This window comes from Ascaphus truei, chromosome 2 (genome assembly GCF_040206685.1).
Source record: "Ascaphus truei isolate aAscTru1 chromosome 2, aAscTru1.hap1, whole genome shotgun sequence".
NCBI lineage: Eukaryota > Metazoa > Chordata > Amphibia > Anura > Ascaphidae > Ascaphus > Ascaphus truei.
The window spans coordinates 484953827-484972129 of NC_134484.1; the positions used below are offsets into that span (position 1 = coordinate 484953827).

The following is an 18303-nucleotide window of genomic DNA, read 5'->3' on the forward strand; positions in this document are numbered from 1 at the left end:
TAATTAACATGGTTTCTCCCATGTAAATACTTGGTGTGACAGGAGGTCACACTTTGTACTGAATTGTTTCCAACAACCTGAACTAGGGTTAGACAAAAAACAAAAAACTTCCCACCATAAGAGTATTAAGTAATTTATCGTGATAACAAAATTCAGCAAAATATTAACACCCAAAGAAAACAAAAAAGCAAAAGTCCTGAAAATGTTCAAAGTCATTTATTGTGAAACATTTCTTATACAAATCCATTTAATTTTTAATAAAATTTAAAAAGCAAATACATTTTAATATATTTTAATTTTAAGAATAAAAAAGGTTTCAATGAAAATTTGACACTAACTACACCCACACTAAAGACCCCTTTCTTCACCATTTTATTTTTATTTATTTATAAAATGTGTTACCAGGAAGTAATACATGGAGAGTTACCTCTCGTTTTCAAGTATGTCATGGGCATATAGAGTTAAGATGACAAATAATACATGGTTACAAATACAGTTACATAAGTGAACAGGGTATACATTATATACAAGACATTGCATGCAGTTAGAAATAATATATATTATAGGCGTATGTAACAGTTTCAAACTATATTAAAATGTGAGACAGCCATAGTTTTGAAAGAACGTAAACTGGTGGTGGATGCGAGTCTCCTGTAGGTTGTTCCAGTTTTGGGGTGCACGGTAAGAAAATGTACAATTACCCCCTCGACCCCCCCGTCTCCTGTACACATTAATAGGGCATGGGGAGGAGTGGGATAATGGGCATGTGGAAGGAGCTGTTCAAGAGGCACGGGTGAGAGCCGAGAGAAATATGTGGGAGAGAAAGGGGTTGAGTTATGGTGGAAGAGAAGGGTTAAGAGGCATGGCAGAGGGGAAGTGGTTAATATGGAGGGGTGAGATTACCAGCAGGAGGATTCCTTATAGCTGCAGCATGTGATAGTCAAGAAGCTCCCAGACTTGCTCCCACTCCACTGTCTCTACCAGGCCCACACACAGTCCTCTCTGCCAGTCCCCACCCCCACGCCTCTCTGCCAGACTTACCCCCACTCTGCAGCTGCTGATAGGAATGCCATGGTAAGAAGTAATGGCAAGTATTGCGTTACCGTCCATTTTTATTACTGCAGTATTACTATGCTACTGGTATATTGCCCAACCCTACTGTGAACAATCACATTTTATCTCATGCATGAATCCTCATGTGTGTAAGGAGGCTGATCCTCTGTGAAAAGCTTTCCCCCCACTATGTGCATGGAAATGGTTTCTCCCTTGTATGAATCCTGTGGTGGGTGAGGAGGTGGCTCATTTGAGAAAAGCTTTTCCCGCACTCTGTACATGTGAAGGGTTTCTCTCCTGTATGAATCCGCTCATGGTTGCGGAGATCTGTCTTCTGAGAAAAGCTTTTACTACAATCTGCACGTGAATGGTTTCTCTCCTGTATGAGTCATCTGGTGTCTGAGGAGGTGGCTCTTTTTACTAAATTGTTTCCCACACTCTGCACATGTGAATGGTTTCTCCCCTGTATGAATCCACTCATGGATGAGGAGCTCCGCCTTTGTAGAAAAGCTTCTACTGCACTCTGCACATGTGAATGGTTTTTCTCCTGTATGAGTCATCTGGTGTCTGAGGAGGGACCCCTTAGTACTGAATTGTTTCCCACACTCTGTACATGTAAATGGTTTCACCCTGTATGAACATGCTGGTGAATGAGGAGGTTCCTCTTAATACTGAATTGTTTCCCACACACTGTACATGTGAATGGTTTCTCCCCTGTATGAATCCACTCATGGATGAGGAGCTCCGCCTTTGTAGAAAAGCTTCTACTGCACTCTGCACATGTGAATGGTTTTTCTCCTGTATGAGTCATCTGGTGTCTGAGGAGGTTTCTCTTAATACTGAATTGTTTCCCACACACTGTACATGTGAATGGTTTCTCCCCTGTATGAACACGCTGGTGAATGAGGAGGTTACTCTTAATACTGAATTGTTTCCCACACTCTGTACATGTGAATAGTTTCTCCCCTGTATGAATCCGCTCATGGTTGCGGAGATCTGTCTTGTGAGAAAAGCTTTTACTAAACTCTGTACATGTGAATGGTTTCTCTCCTGTATGAATCATCTGGTGACTGAGGAGGTGGCTCTTAGTACTGAATTGTTTCCCACACACTGTACATGTGAATGGTTTCTCCCCTGTATGAATCATCTGGTGTCTGAGGAGACTGCTCTTTTTACTAAATTGTTTCCCACACTCTGCACATGTGAATGGTTTCTCACCTGTATGAATCCGCTCATGGTCGAGAAGCTCCCCCTGCTGAGAAAAGCTTTTACTACACTCTGTACATGTGAATGGTTTCTCTCCTGTATGAACACGCTGGTGAATGCGGAGGTTCCTCTTAGTACTGAACTGTTTCCCACACTCTGTACATGTGAATGGTTTCTCACCTGTATGAATCCGCTCATGGTCGAGAAGCTCCCCCTTCTGAGCAAAGCTTTTACTACACTCTGTACATGTGAATGGTTTCTCTCCTGTATGAACACGCTGGTGAATGAGGAGGTACCTCTTAATACTGAATTGTTTCCCACACTCTGTACATGTGAATGGTTTCTCCCCTGTATGAACACGCTGGTGAATGACGAGGTTCCTCTTAATACTGAATTGTTTCCCACACTCTGTACATGTGAATGGCTTCTCCCCTGTATGAATCCGCTCATGGTTGCGGAGATCTGTCTTCTGAGAAAAGCTTTTACTACACTCTGCACATGTGAAAGGTTTCTCTCCTGTATGAGTCATCTGGTGTCTGAGGAGGGTTATCTTAATACTGAATTGTTTCCCACACTCTGTACATGTGAATGGTTTCTCCCCTGTATGAATCCTCTGGTGATTGAGGAGGGTGCTCTTGGTACCTAACTGTTTACCACACACTGTACAAGTAAAAAGAGTCACTGCTGTCTGAATCATCTGGTGTGGAAGAAGTTTCCCCTGCAGTGAGAAACCGCTCCCACCATCTGTAAAGATTTGCTCTCTAGCGGGGACACAAAGGTGTGTGAGCAGGTCCCTGTCCAGTGAGAAGCTTTTGCCACACTGACAACAGAGAAAAGGCTGAACACCACGGCTTCTTCTTAAATCTCTCGCATACCTTTTGCTGGACCCATATTTAGAGTCCGTCTCTGCTGTGTGCTGTACAAGGTCTGTAAATTCACCATCATGTGGCACTGGTTCCTTGCACGTTTCTAAAATGTGGCAGGAATCATTGTTTTTAGGCACTTCAGGGCTGCAAGCAGTCAGCCAGCTTCTGGATGTATCAGAGCTCAAGTTCTGTTCCTCATTCAGGCCGATATCTAACAGAAGTAAACAAAAAAGACAGAACAAATGTTTTCTATCTGTAAATCAAATTACTGAACGCAAATTACAAATCCAAAACACTGAAGAATCTATTTCACCAATACTTAATTAACAAAATATTCTCTTCACCCAGGGTTTTAAACTTGTGGCCCATGGACATCCAGTGGCCCCTAATGACTTTGGTGGTGGTCCCGAAGGCCTGAAATGTATTTGTAGCAGCTCTCAATGAAATCATTGATACATATATAACTTGTATTTATTACTGTATTCATTATTCAAGTGTACATGTATATCCTCCAAATAATTAACATTGAAAATGCCCACGAGAAGTAAAGTTAAGGAACTCCTGGTCTATCATATTAGTGCGTTAATAATATCAACTAAACCAGACAGCAACCTATAGTATATTCAAAGAGAAGAGTGCACAATACAGAATAAATAAATAAACACAAATAAATAAAAATACTGTCCTGTGATGGGTGTTGCCGTGGGGTGAATCCAATCACGATTCACTATTGAGGTAGTAGTAACCGAGTCCGTGGCGCACTCTCATCCGGGTGTATATGAAAAAATTGAAGAAAAAAAAACACAACAACAAAAAAAAAAATATAGTGTACAGTAGTACTTCGGAGATACCAAAAAATAGGATGAAAATATATAGTAGTACTACTCACATTTTCTGTGAGAAATACAGGCGTTTTGGTTATTCCCGATTGACCAACTCATATGGTGTAGCATATCATCCACTGAAGGGGCAGGATACTCAATACTATGCCCCTTGAGGAAGTCTACTTAGATGAAACGCGTAGGGTGGCACCTACAGCCGCGGCCCCTTTTATTCTCCAACATCTCTGAATTTTTTCGGGGATTTTTTCCGAATGCCACGCTGCTCTTCACTGTACTTCACCACGTTCATGCCGTATTCATACCGGCGTCACCCGCTGTTAATGTGTTTATTGATATGTTTATTGATAATGGTTCGGATTTAATTGGTTGCAATTCTTCGCGTATCCGCCAGGTGGCAGATATTCATGAATTGTAATACGCATGCGCTTCAGTAATGTGTCGACTTGCAGGTGTTTAAAAAAATACCACAGTAGTCCATTGTAAATTGGCCTTGGTACTGAAGAAGTTACAATAATGTAACAATTTAGGCTTTTCATATTAAAAAATACATACACAGTGTCTGGTGTTCTATCGTCCTGAGAGTTCCGAGATGAGTGCACAACTGCAGTCCGTATTCCAAAAACCCGACAGAACATACGCTTATTTAATACAAGGTTACACCGAACACTGTTATATGGGGAGGGGGTTACACTGAACACAGTTATATGGGGAGGGGGTTAAACTGAACACTTATATGGGGACGGGGTTACACTGAAAACTGTTATATAGGGACGGGGTTAAACTGAACACGGTTATATAGGGACGAGGTTAAACTGAACACATTTATATGGGGAGGGGGTTACGCTGAACACGGTTATATAGGGATGGGGTTAAACTGAACACATTTATATGGGGAGGGGGTTAAACTGAACACTTATATGGGAAGGGGGTTACACTGAACACGGTTATATAGGGACGGGGTTAAACTGAACACAGTTATATAGGGACAGGGTTAAACTGAACACAGTTATATGGGGAGGGGGTTAAACGGAGCACTGTTATATGGGGAGGGGATTAAACGGAGCACCGTTATATGGGGATGGGGTTACACTGGGCTCTGTTATATGGGGGGTAGAGGGGAGTTACACAGAACCCATTTATATTTGGGAGAGGGGTTACACTGAACCCTGTTATATGGGGGGGAGGGGGGTTAAGCTGAACACTTTTATATGGGACGGGGTTAAACTGAACCCTGTTATATGGAGAGGGGGTTACACTGAACACTGTTATTGTTTTGTATGCCTTTATTTATATGTACACTAGCTGAGAGACCCAGCGTTGCCCGAGAGTTACATTTCCCGCTAGGAGGGGGGAAAGGGACGACAGTGGACAGGAGGGGGGACGACGACAGTGGATGGGAGGAGGGGGGACGACGACAGTGGACAAGAGGAGGGGGGACGACGACAGTGGGGAGGAGGGGGGACGACGACAGTGGACAAGAGGAGGGGGGACGACAGTGGACAGGAGGAGGGACGACGACAGTGGACAGGAGGAGGGACGACGACAGTGGACAAGAGGAGGGACGACGACAGTGGACAGGAGGAGGGACGACGACAGTGGACAGGAGGAGGGGGGACGACAGTGGACAGGAGGAGGGGGGACGACAGTGGACAGGAGGAGGGGGAACGACAGTGGACAGGAGGAGGGGGAACGACAGTGGACAGGAGGAGGGGGGACGACAGTGGACAGGAGGAGGGGGGACGACAGTGGACAGGAGGAGGGGGGACGACAGTGGACAGGAGGAGGGGGGACGACAGTGGACAGGAGGAGGGGGGACGACAGTGGAGAGGAGGAGGGGGGGCGACAGTGGACAGGAGGAGGGGGGGCGACAGTGGACAGGAGGAGGGGGGGCGACAGTGGACAGGAGGAGGTGGGGCGACAGTGGACAGGAGGAGGGGGGGCGACAGTGGACAGGAGGAGGGGGGGCCACAGTGGACAGGAGGAGGGGGGGCGATAGTGGACAGGAGGGGGGGACAGTGGACAGGAGGGGCGGACAGTGGACAGGAGGGGGGGACAGTGGACAGGAGGGGGGGACAGTGGACAGGAGGGGGGGGACAGTGGACAGGAGGGGGGGGGACAGTGGACAGGAGGGGGGGACAGTGGACAGGAGGGGGGGGGACAGTGGACAGGAGGGGGGGACAGTGGACAGGAGGGGGGGACAGTGGACAGGAGGGGGGGACAGTGGACAGGAGGGGGGGGACAGCGGACAGGAGGGGGGAGGGGGCAGTGGACCGGACAGGCACCCGGCATTGCCCGGGCTTAAAATTTCTGGCTCCCTCCTCTCCACTCCCCCTGTCTGTTTCTCCGCTCCCCCCTCTCTCTCCGCTCCTCCCCCCCCCCATGCGCAGCTCCAATCCCCACCCTACAGTGTCCCACACACACACACACACACACACACACACAAAGTGTCCCACACCACAACCGCACACCCCCCGCCCATCTCCCTCCCCACGCGGGCAAGCAAGGGAGCGCCGTGGGGAAGGGGACCAGAGGGAAGGGGACCAGAGGGAAGGGCATGTCCTGCGTGGACGCCACTGCCCTGTTTCCCCCCCCCCACCCCGGGCATGTCATGCGGGGGCTCACTGCGGGTGGGGGGGGGGGGTGGGGGTTGTTGTCGCACACACCTCGGTTGGGAGCGAGGGGGGAGAAGCCTGAAGCTTCCCCTCCGGTGCAGGGCGGCGCACGTGAGGGTGAGTGTGATGGGGGGTTGATTGGGGAAAGGGGGTAGAGGACAGAGTGAGTGTGAGTGAGAGAGTGAGTGTGAGAGCGAGCGAGTGTGTGTGTGTGTGTGAGTGTCAGTTGGGTGAGGTCGAGGGGGAAGAGAGTGGCAGTTGGATGACGTCATAGAGCCCACAATCTGATTGGCCAGATGCTGAGGACCAATCAGATTCACCGCATCTAGCACCAGACTCACAAGAATCAATTTTATTATATATAGATGGGCCGCGATTAATGCAACAGAGGATAAGATGGCAACAGTTGGTAAAATTTATCAGTATTTTATTGAAAACTATGACTTTTACAAATTTTCACCAGATGATCATGTGTGGAAGTGTGCAATAAGGAAAAAGTTATGTACCGATCCGTGTTTTTTTCGTATTGATCCCGGTGTTATTGGAGGGTATTGGTGTGTATCACCGGATTTTTCCCGTATCTATGATCATAGTTACATAGTTACATAGTAGATGAGGTTGAAAAAATACATAGGTCCATCAAGTTCAACCTATGCTAAATTTAGACAACAGATACTTTATCCTATATCTATACTTACTTATTGATCCAGAGGAAGGCAAACAAAAAAAACCCATTAAGGGAAAAAAATTAATTCCTTCCTGACTCCAAGAATTGGCAATCGGATTAATCCCTGGATCAACATTCTTCCAATGTTTACTTATTTGGTATATCCCTATATACTGTACCTTTCCCATCCAACCTTTTTTTTTTTAACAATTCTATTGTATCTGCCATCACAGTCTCCATGGGTAATGAATTCCACATTTTAACTGCCCTTCTGTAAAGAACCCTTTTCTTTGTTGCTGGTGAAATTTCCTTTCCTCCAACCTTAAGGGATGGCCCCGAGTCCTTAGTACTGCCCGTTGGATGATTGGTTCTTTTGAAAGCTCCTTGTATTGTCCCTGAATATATTTGTATATACAGCTAAACCCCGTTAAAGCGCGACCCGTTAGAACACGGGTTTCACGTGGCTCCCGTTTAAAAAAAAAATTTACATATGTTTTTTTACATTTTTTTCCCACACTGTCACACTGCCCACACTACCTGCACACACTCACTGCCCACACTCACTGCCCACACTCACTGCCCACACTACCTGCACACACTACCTGCACACACTCACTGCCCACACTACCTGCACACACACTGCCCACACTACCTGCACACACACTGCCCACACTACCTGCACACACACTGCCCACACTACCTGCACACACACTGCCCACACTACCTGCACACACACTGCCCACACTACCTGCACACACACTGCCCACACTACCTGCACACACACTGCCCACACTACCTGCACACACACTGCCCACACTACCTGCACACACACTGCCCACACTACCTGCACACACACTGCCCACACTACCTGCACACACACTGCCCACACTACCTGCACACACACTGCCCACACTACCTGCACACACACTGCCCACACTACCTGCACACACACTGCCCACACTACCTGCACACACACTGCCCACACTACCTGCACACACACTGCCCACACTACCTGCACACACACTGCCCACACTACCTGCACACACACTGCCCACACTACCTGCACACACACTGCCCACACTACCTGCACACACACTGCCCACACTACCTGCACACACACTGCCCACACTACCTGCACACACACTGCCCACACTACCTGCACACACACTGCCCACACTACCTGCACACACACTGCCCACACTACCTGCACACACACTGCCCACACTACCTGCACACACACTGCCCACACTACCTGCACACACACTGCCCACACTACCTGCACACACACTGCCCACACTACCTGCACACACTGCCACTGCCCACACTGCCACTGCCCACACTGTCACTGCCCACACTCTCACTGCCCACACTCTCACTGCCCACACTCTCACTGCCCACACTCTCACTGCCCACACTCTCACTGCCCACACTCTCACTGCCCACACTCTCACTGCCCACACTCTCACTGCCCACACTCTCACTGCCCACACTCTCACTGCCCACACTCTCACTGCCCACACTCTCACTGCCCACACTCTCACTGCCCACACTCTCACTGCCCACATCATCATACTGCTCCCTTGCAGCTATTAATTCAAGCTCCACCATTTTTTCTGTCAGGCTTCTTGCATTGGCAAGCCTGCATTTAAGTTTTTTTCAGCCTGTACTATTATCTTATCTGCTCCTTCCTTTCTGCACCCACTTGGTTAAGTCTTTAGAAGTTTTCTAGTGTTATATGTATTTACTATGGGTGTCTCACTGCTTGTCAAACTCGCACTTGCCCCCATTCTACCTCCATACCACCTTGTATCCTCCTCTATTCCATTTAGTTCATTATCTGTTTCTTTCCCCTCCCCCCTCCATCCTAGTTTAAAATCTCCTCCAACCTTTTTAGCATTCTCCCCCTAGCACAGAAGATCCCTCTTCATTGAGGTGCAACCCGTCCCTAGAATATAGATGGCACCTCTCAGAAAAGTAGTCCCATTGCTCTAAAAACCCAAACCACTCCTTCCTGCACCACATTCTTAGCCATGCATTAACCTCCCTGATCTCTGACTGTCTCCCTGCGGTAGCGCATGGCACTGGTAGTATTTAAAAAAATACTACCTTGGAGGTCCTTGCCTTAAGCTTTTGGCCTAGATCCCTGTAATCATTTTTTAGCACCCTCCATCTTTCCCCAACATTAGTGCCAACGTGTACCAAGACCGCCGGGTCAATCCCAGCCCCCCAACAATCTGTCTACCCGATCCGCAATTTGCCGAACCCGAGCACCCGGGAGACAACAAACTGTTCGGTTCATGCGGTCACGGCAACAGATTGCCCCTATCTACCTTCCTAATAATGGAGTCCCCTACCACCACAATCTTTCTTTGTATCTGAGCATCCTGATTCCCCACTGTGCTGGAGGAACTATTCCCCTGGCTGCTAGAGGAATTAGTCTCCCCCAGCCTTGCCATTTCTGCCCCGACATTCCCAATATCTTCACTCAACACGGCAAATCTATTGGGATGTGTCAGCTCAGAAACGACCTGCCTCTCCCTATTGCCCCTGCTTCCCTTCTAACTGTCACCCAGCTACCTACCTGCTCCTCACTAATGGCAACCAAGCTACCTACCTGATCCTCACTAACAGCGCCACCATCTGCACCACTAGTCGAAGCAAGGGCCTGCTCAGTGAGCTCTAATTCCCTTTCAAGATTGCCAATGTCCCTCAATATTGCAAGTTGCCTTTTCAGATCAGCAATCTCTGACTCTAAAGAGACCACCCGCTCACACTTTTCACAGCGGTATGTGTAGAGGGAGAGGGAGGTTGGACCGGTATTAAAGGGGTTGCACCCCATATGGCTACCCCCTGACTTCATCAGGGAGATAAGGGGTTAACTGGACTGCGGTCCAGGAATGTGGCTTACACCTTGTCATGTCAGGAAAATGTATGTTCCCCTGTTCCCATGTTTCATTATAATCCTGTATTTTAATGTTTTAAAGTGCATTTCTGTATCTCCAGTTCTGGAGGTCGCAGAGAGTTGATATTTGGCCAATGTGTGGAGTCACTGTAGGCATTAAGAACTGGCAAATTTCGACCCACTGAGCACACCAGAATGGAACTTATTAATATGTGTATATATTATAGTGTATATGTATGGTATTTTGGATCTGCTCTGAAAATGCAGACTCCATCTGCTATGCTAATAGGTCATGAAGGGCAGCCGGCTGATTGAGCCTAAGCACTGTGATCAAAAGTTAACTGCCCTGATTGTTTACACTAAGTACTAATCAACAGACTCTGCCACTCTAATTGTTACCTGAGGGCGGAGAATCAAACTGGAGTGGTTTGTGTTATGTCTACACCTACAAACAATGCAGATCCTACCAGATACTTAATTTGGTAGACTGGTCGTCCCCCCTGATTTAATTATGGGGCTACAGAAATAAGACCCTCAGAGTCCTAGTACACATGGGCTAACTAGCTGGAGGGCATGGGTTAATCTGTGTCTCCACGTTAGGGATTGGATACAGATAATTGTTCACCAATAGTCTGTATTCAATGTTAAGAATAGGGTTACACAGGTATATAAACCATGGCAACCCTACAGTTTTTAGTTGTGCTTCTGATTCCACCTGGAATGTCACCGGATTGCTGGAGAATTGCTAGCTGATACTTCTCCATCCCCCAACCCTAAGTAAGTGTTACCTTCTTGTCTGTTAATTCTACTATATTGCTGTGTTCACCTTTTTTAAGGAATAAATTATATTTTATTATATCTAAGCCTCGTTCAGTTCAACCCAGATATTTGGTGTTCATTATATCTTGTCATAAGCTACCGTGACAAGCTCTATAATTAACTGGTGGCAGCGGTGGGATTGAACTGAACCTGTATTACAGTGTACTGCGGGACCCTGTAATATAGTGGGAACTCGAAGGGAATTGCGAGTTCCTGGGACTAAAGATATTGAACACACAGTAGTGCAACAGTTAACACAAGTTGTAACACCACCTCACTGCTGCGACCGTGAACCATGAGCGAGGCTGAAGGCTCATCCAACATGAGGACCTGAGCTCAGCTGAAGGACAGGAGGTCGCAGACATGGTTGACGCAATCGGTGACTATGAAGCCCGGCTTGCAGAGCCTCAGGATACGGCTCAGCTTGCCCTTATACAGCCACCCGGAGATCAGGGAAGGAACCCAGTGCCGGGGCGGCGGAATCTCGGGGAGGGAACAAGTGCACCTCCCGGGAGCAGTGATACAGGAGGGTTACTGGTTGCTGCGGCTACCAGTCCGTTCACCCCTGAAATGTTGGCACTGATTACTGCGTGTGGAGACAGAGGGACACCGGAGGAGCGGCTGCAGTTTATCACTATGGCAGTGAACACACCCGCTTATTGCCCCCCTGTCCAACCCAACAAAGATGAACTCAAACTGGATCAGCACAGTCTCACCAAGTTCGTGGAAGGTACTGATCAGAACGACAGTTTTCTAAAGAACTTTGAGACACAGTGTCGGCGGTACAAAGTGCTTCCCCAGCATAGGGTTGCACGTTTGGACCCCTTACTGTCCGGCTTGGCTAAGCAGACGATGATGGCGCTTCCAGATGAGTATGCTGATGACTATGACCACCTGAAAGAACTGTTACTGTTTCAGTACGGTTTTACCCCTGAAGCCTACCAGGGTAAATTCCGGCAGGAAGAGAGGCAGCCCCTGGAGTCCCATGTTACCTACGTGACCCGCATGGCTTTGTACGGGAAAGCTGGGTGGAGGGCTAAGGCACGGACTTACCAACGTCTGCTGGACCTCATCTTTCAGGAGCAGCTCATGCAGCAGTGCCTGCTGGCAGTGAGGGCTTGGGTGCAGAACAAGAAGCCCAAGACTTACCAGGAGGCGGCGAGGCTTGCAGATGACTGTGGCCAGCCGAGCCCTGATGACCGCCAAAGCAGTAGCAAAGGCGGCGGTGGCAGCGGCACCAGCCAGAAAGTCTGCCAATACCCCCCAATGGACTCAGAGGCTGCCTGCGCGCAGCAGTCCACCAAAGGCGGGGGAGCTCCGGCACGAGCGCCGGTGCTACAACTGCAACCGCCCTGCTCACATCAGACCAGATTGCCCAGAACCCCTGCATTCCGGCGGACCCCATTAGAGGCAACACACCCCAGCTGCGAAGCCGGTAGCCCGCGAGCGGGTGGCTTCCACCACAGACTCCGGACCGGTCATGGAACCAACTGCCAGCGAGACATACCATGCAACGCCTGTCCTGGTTTCATCGGTGCCTACAGCCAGGAGCAGAGGACATCTCAGCGCGGACCTGCAGCAGACGGACGGCCGGAGCAGACATCTCACCCCGGTCACAGTCGGTGACCGGCAAGCAGTCGGCGTGTTGGATTCAGGAGCTGCAGTGACCCTGGTCCGACCTGATTTGGTCCGGCCAGAGGAATTACTCCCAGGCCCTGGGATACAGATCACTGTGGCCGACGGAGAGCCACGTTTCCTGCAAGTGGCCAGAATCTTTTTGGATGGGAGAGGGCCAGGGTGTGCGGGAGGTGGGGGTTTTACCCGGTTTGGATGCTGAAGTTCTTCTTGGCAACGATCTGGGACCAATGTCCTGCACCTATGACCGAGTGCCCAAGCCTGCTGCAGTGGCGGCGGTTACCCGGAGCCAGACAGCAACAATGGCGGCGGCGCTAGTCCCCCAGCCTTTGGGACCAACGTTAGCGGAGGGCGCAGAGGGGCGCAGAGGAGCCCGGGGAGGTAAGCCAGGATCAGTTGCAACCACAGACTGACTTACTGTTTCCCCTCACCCTTCCCCATTCTCCGGACAATGACATGACTGGGGGGTGGCCAGAATTAGGAGCCCAGTTTAGGGAGGCAGTGCAGACAGACCCTACCCTGGCTGGCGTGAGACTTCGGGCGTCCGAATCTCAGGCAGGGGAAGGCACTGAACACTGCCTATGGTATAAGGGACTCCTGTATAGAGAAGAAGGGAACCCAGGGATAGAGGAGGGATTGACCGGCAAGCGACAGCTAGTACCCCAGGGGTACCGACAGCAACTGTTATGGGTAGCTCACTCTATTCCGTTAGCGGGACATCAGGGGGTCAACAGAACACGAGCCCGGCTATTACAGCATTACTATTGGCCGGGGGCATCTCGAGATGTGGGCAATTTCTGCCGCTCTTGTGATGCCTGCCAGCGAGTGGGTAAGGCGGGCGACCGTGTGAAGGCACCCCTGAAACCTCTACCGATAATAGGGGAACCCTTCCAGAAAGTAGCGATGGATCTTGTAGGACCCCTTATGATTCCTAGCAGGTCAGGGAAGCACTACATCCTCACGGTGGTGGATTTTGCCACCCGGTACCCTGAGGCGGTAGCGCTTGGCACCATAGATGCCAGGATAGTGGCAGCAGCTTTGCTGAACATTTTTACTAGGGTAGGTTTCCCTAGTGAGGTCCTAACTGATCAGGGGTCGCAGTTCATGAGTGAACTGTTACATTGTCTCTGGGATGCATGCGGTGTACAGCACCGGCGCACTACCCCTTACCATCCCCAGACAAACGGATTATGTGAGAGGTTTAACGGGACCCTGAAGCAGATGCTTTGGACCTTTATAGAGGCGGAGGGGAAAGACTGGGAGATTCATTTACAGCACCTGCTGTTTGCCTACCGAGAGGTACCGCAGTAATCTACAGGCTTCTCCCCCTTCGAGCTACTATATGGCCGCAGGGTACATGGACCTCTGGACCTATTCCGTGAGGGATGGGAAGGGGAGGCTACTGCTACTTCAGTGATCCAGTATGTAGTAAATCTCCGAGACCGGTTAGAGATGCTCATGGGGGTGGCCCAGGACCACCTCAGGGCCGCTCAGACCAAGCAAAAGCAATGGTATGACCGGAATGCCCTTAGCAGGGAATTCATCCCAGGACAGCAGGTGCTTGTTCTCAAACCCACTCGGGAGAAGAAGTTGATGGCTGCCTGGGCGGGACCGTACCCGGTCCTCCGAAAGGTGAATGAGTGCAACTATGTTGTACAGTTAGAGCCTGAGAGGCACAAGACATATCACATTAACATGTTGAAAGAGTACAGAGCACCGAGTATGGGAGCAGTAATGGCCATTTGTAGCCCACTGCTGAAGGATCCGCCTAGCAATGCTCTGCCTGATCCCCTAGGGGCGGCTAGGCAGGGAAACACTGTGGAGAAGGTAGAGATAGGGGCACAGTTGAGTGCTAGGCAGCAGGTAGAAGCCAGGGACATGCTAGCTAAGTTTAGGGCCCTCTTCACTGACATGCCAGGGACCACACATCTCACAAAACACCCAGTGCACACAGGGGATCTGCAGCCTCTGCATAAGCATGCTTATAGAGTGTCAGCAGAGGTCAAGACCAGTATGGAAAGGGAGATAGAGGAGATGTTGACCCTAGGGGTGTAGAGGGAGAAAAGGGGTGGCCTGGTATTAAAGGGGTTGCACCCCATATGGCCATCCCCTGACCTCACCAGAGAGACAAGGGGTTAACTGGACTGCGGTCCAAGGATGAGGTTTGCATCTTATTATACCTTGAAAATGTATGTTCCTCTGTTCCCATGTTTCATTATAAGCCTGTATTTTAAAGTTTTAAAGTGCATTTCTGTATCTCCAGTTCTGGAGGTCACAGAGAGTTCATATTTGGCCAATATGTGGAGTCACTGTAGGCATTAAAAACTGGCAAAGATCGACCCACTGAGCCCACCAGAATGGAACTTATTAATATGTGTAGATATTAAAGTGTATATGTATTTTATTTTGGATCTGTTCTGAAAATACAGACGCCATTTGCTAGGCTAATAAGTCATGAAGGGCAGACGGCTGAGTAGCCTAAGCACGGTGATCAAAAAGTAACTGCCTTGATTGTTACCCAATGTCTAGGGATTAAGTATTAGTCAATCAACAAACTCTGCCAGTCTAATTGTTACCTGAGGGCATGGGTTAGTCTGTTAGTCTGTGTCTCCACATTAGAGAGTGGATACAGATAATTGTTCACCAATAGGCTGTGTTCAATGTTAAGAATAGGGTTGCACAGGTATATAAACTGTGTCAACCCTACAGTTTTTAGTTGTGCTGGATTGCTGGAGTTGTGCTTCTGATACCACCTGGAATGTCACTGGATTGATGGAGAATTGCTATTGGATACTTCTCCATTCCCCAACCCTAAGTGTTACCTTCTTGCTTGTTAATTGTACTATATTGCTGTGTTCACCTTATTTAAGGAATAAATGATATTTTATTATATCTAAGCCTCGTTCAGTTCAACCCAGAAATTTGGTGTTCATTATATCTTGTCATAAGCTACCGTGACCAGGGGTAATTACTCTGTCCCAGAGTCCTTGGGCAAGCCCGGTGTAGAGGGAGAAAGAGGGTGGCCCGGTATTAAAGGGGTTGCACCCCATATGGCCATCCCCTGACCTCACCAGAGAGACAAGGGGTTAACTGGACTGCGGCACAGAAATGAGGTTTGCACCTTGTTATACTTTGAAAATGTATGTTCCTCTGTTCCCATGTTTCATTATAAGCATGTATTTTAAAGTTTTAAAGTGCATTTCTGTATCTCCAGTTCTGGAGGTCACAGAGAGTTCATATTTGGCCAATATGTGGAGTCACTGTAGGCATTAAAAACTGGCAAAGATCGACCCACTGAGCCCACCAGAATGGAACTTATTAATATGTGTAGATATTAAAGTGTATATGTATTTTATTTTGGATCTGTTCTGAAAATACAGACGCCATTTGCTAGGCTAATAAGTCATGAAGGGCAGACGGCTGAGTAGCCTAAGCACGGTGATCAAAAAGTAACTGCCTTGATTGTTACCCAATGTCTAGGGATTAAGTATTAGTCAATCAACAAACTCTGCCAGTCTAATTGTTACCTGAGGGCATGGGTTAGTCTGTTAGTCTGTGTCTCCACATTAGAGAGTGGATACAGATAATTGTTCACCAATAGGCTGTGTTCAATGTTAAGAATAGGGTTGCACAGGTATATAAACTGTGTCAACCCTACAGTTTTTAGTTGTGCTGGATTGCTGGAGTTGTGCTTCTGATACCACCTGGAATGTCACTGGATTGATGGAGAATTGCTATTGGATACTTCTCCATTCCCCAACCCTAAGTGTTACCTTCTTGCTTGTTAATTGTACTATATTGCTGTGTTCACCTTATTTAAGGAATAAATGATATTTTATTATATCTAAGCCTCGTTCAGTTCAACCCAGAAATTTGGTGTTCATTATATCTTGTCATAAGCTACCGTGACATGGGGTAATTACTCTGTCCCAGAGTCCTTGGGCAAGCCCGGTGTAGAGGGAGAAAGAGGGTGGCCCGGTATTAAAGGGGTTGCACCCCATATGGCCATCCCCTGACCTCACCAGAGAGACAAGGGGTTAACTGGACTGCGGCACAGAAATGAGGTTTGCACCTTGTTATACTTTGAAAATGTATGTTCCCCTGTTCCCATGTTTCACCTTTAATGTTGTTTCCCAAGGCAGGGATAAAATCCTGCAGAGATTCCTTTGCAGACGCCATCTGCTAGGCTAATAGATCATGAAGGGCAACCGGCTGAGTAGCTTAAGCACGGTGATCAAAAAGTTAACTGCCCTGATTGTTTACCCAAAGTCTAGGAGCCAAGTATTGGTTAAACGACTCTGCCAGTCTAATTGTTACCTGAGGGCGGAGAATCATCAAACTGGAGTGGTTTGTAGTGTTATCTCTACACCTACAAACAATACAGATACTTCATTTAGTAAACTGATCGTTGTCCCTGATTTAATTATGGGGCTACCCATAGAGTCCCAGTACACATCAGCTAATTAGCTGGAGGGCATGGGTTAGTCTGTGTCTCCACGAAGAGGGATTGGATACAGATAATTAAGAATAGGGTTGCACAGGTATATAAACTGTGCCAACCCTACAGTTTTTGAGTTGTGCTTCCGATTCCACCTGGAATGTCACCGGATTGATGGAGAATTGCTAGCTGATACTTCTCCATTCCCCAACCCTAAGTAAGTGATACCTTCTTGTTGGTTAATTGTACTATATTGATGTGTTCACCTTTTTCAAGGAATAAATTATATTTTATTATATCTAAGCCTCGTTCCGTTCAACCCAGATATTTGGTGTTCATTATATCTTGTCATAAGCTACCGTGACACCCGGTAGTTCTAGTCCCTAAGAAGGACAAGACCACCCGGTTTTGTGTGGACTACCGCTTGCTCAAAGCCGGGACGGTGTCGGATGCCTACACATGCCCCGCATGGATGAGTTACTGGATGAACTCGCGGGGGCAAAGTATCTGATCACTATGGATTTGAGCAAAGGCTATTGGCAAATCCCACTGACCCTGGAGGCTAAGGAGAAGTCAGCATTCATCACTCCAAGTGGCCTCTATGAGTTTTTAGTGATGCCATTTGGGATGAAGAATGCCCCGGCTACCTTCCAACGCCTGGTCAATAGGTTACTGGAAGGGATGCAAAGCTATGTCAGGGCTTACTTAGATGACATTGCTGTCTTTAGTAATTCCTGGGACTCCCATTTAGGACATGTAGCTGCAGTGCTGGAAAGGATCATGGAGGCTGGGCTTACCTTGAAACCCACTAAGTGTATGGTAGGGATGGCAGAGGTCCTGTACTTAGGGCACAGGGTGGGTGGAGGGCACCTCAAACCAGAGCCAGCTAAGGTAGAAGCCATAGTTCAGTGGCCTGTTCCAAAAACCAAGAAACAGGTCATGGCATTTTTGGGCACCGCAGGGTACTATAGGAAGTTTGTCCCACAGTACAGCGCCGTGGCCAAACCCCTGACTGATTTGACTAAGAAGCAACTGCCTGTGCTTATCACCTGGACTCCTGCCTGTGAAACTCCTTTCCAGGCACTGAAAACTGCAAATTTCCTCATACAGACTGATGCCTCGGACTATGGCATTGGGGCTGTGTTGAGCCAAGTGGGGGACGACGGTAGAGAGCACCCTGTGGTGTACCTCAGCCGAAAACTACTCCTCAGAGAAGTGGCCTATGCCACCATTGAGAAAGAGTGCTTGGCCATTGTGTGGGCA

The 18303-nt window shown here is 48.4% G+C and overlaps 1 protein-coding gene across 1 annotated transcript in view; it reads right to left on the bottom strand.

The window, feature by feature from the left end:
- Nucleotides 1-1529: 1529 nt before the first annotated feature.
- Nucleotides 1530-18303, bottom strand: part of LOC142488057 (uncharacterized) — a 47702-nt gene continuing 30928 nt past the window's right edge. The window contains exon 5 of the mRNA XM_075588425.1: nt 1530-3336. Coding sequence (XP_075444540.1) covers nt 1679-3336 — 1658 coding nt within the window. The 3' untranslated portion in view covers nt 1530-1678. The remainder of the gene's footprint in view (nt 3337-18303) is intronic.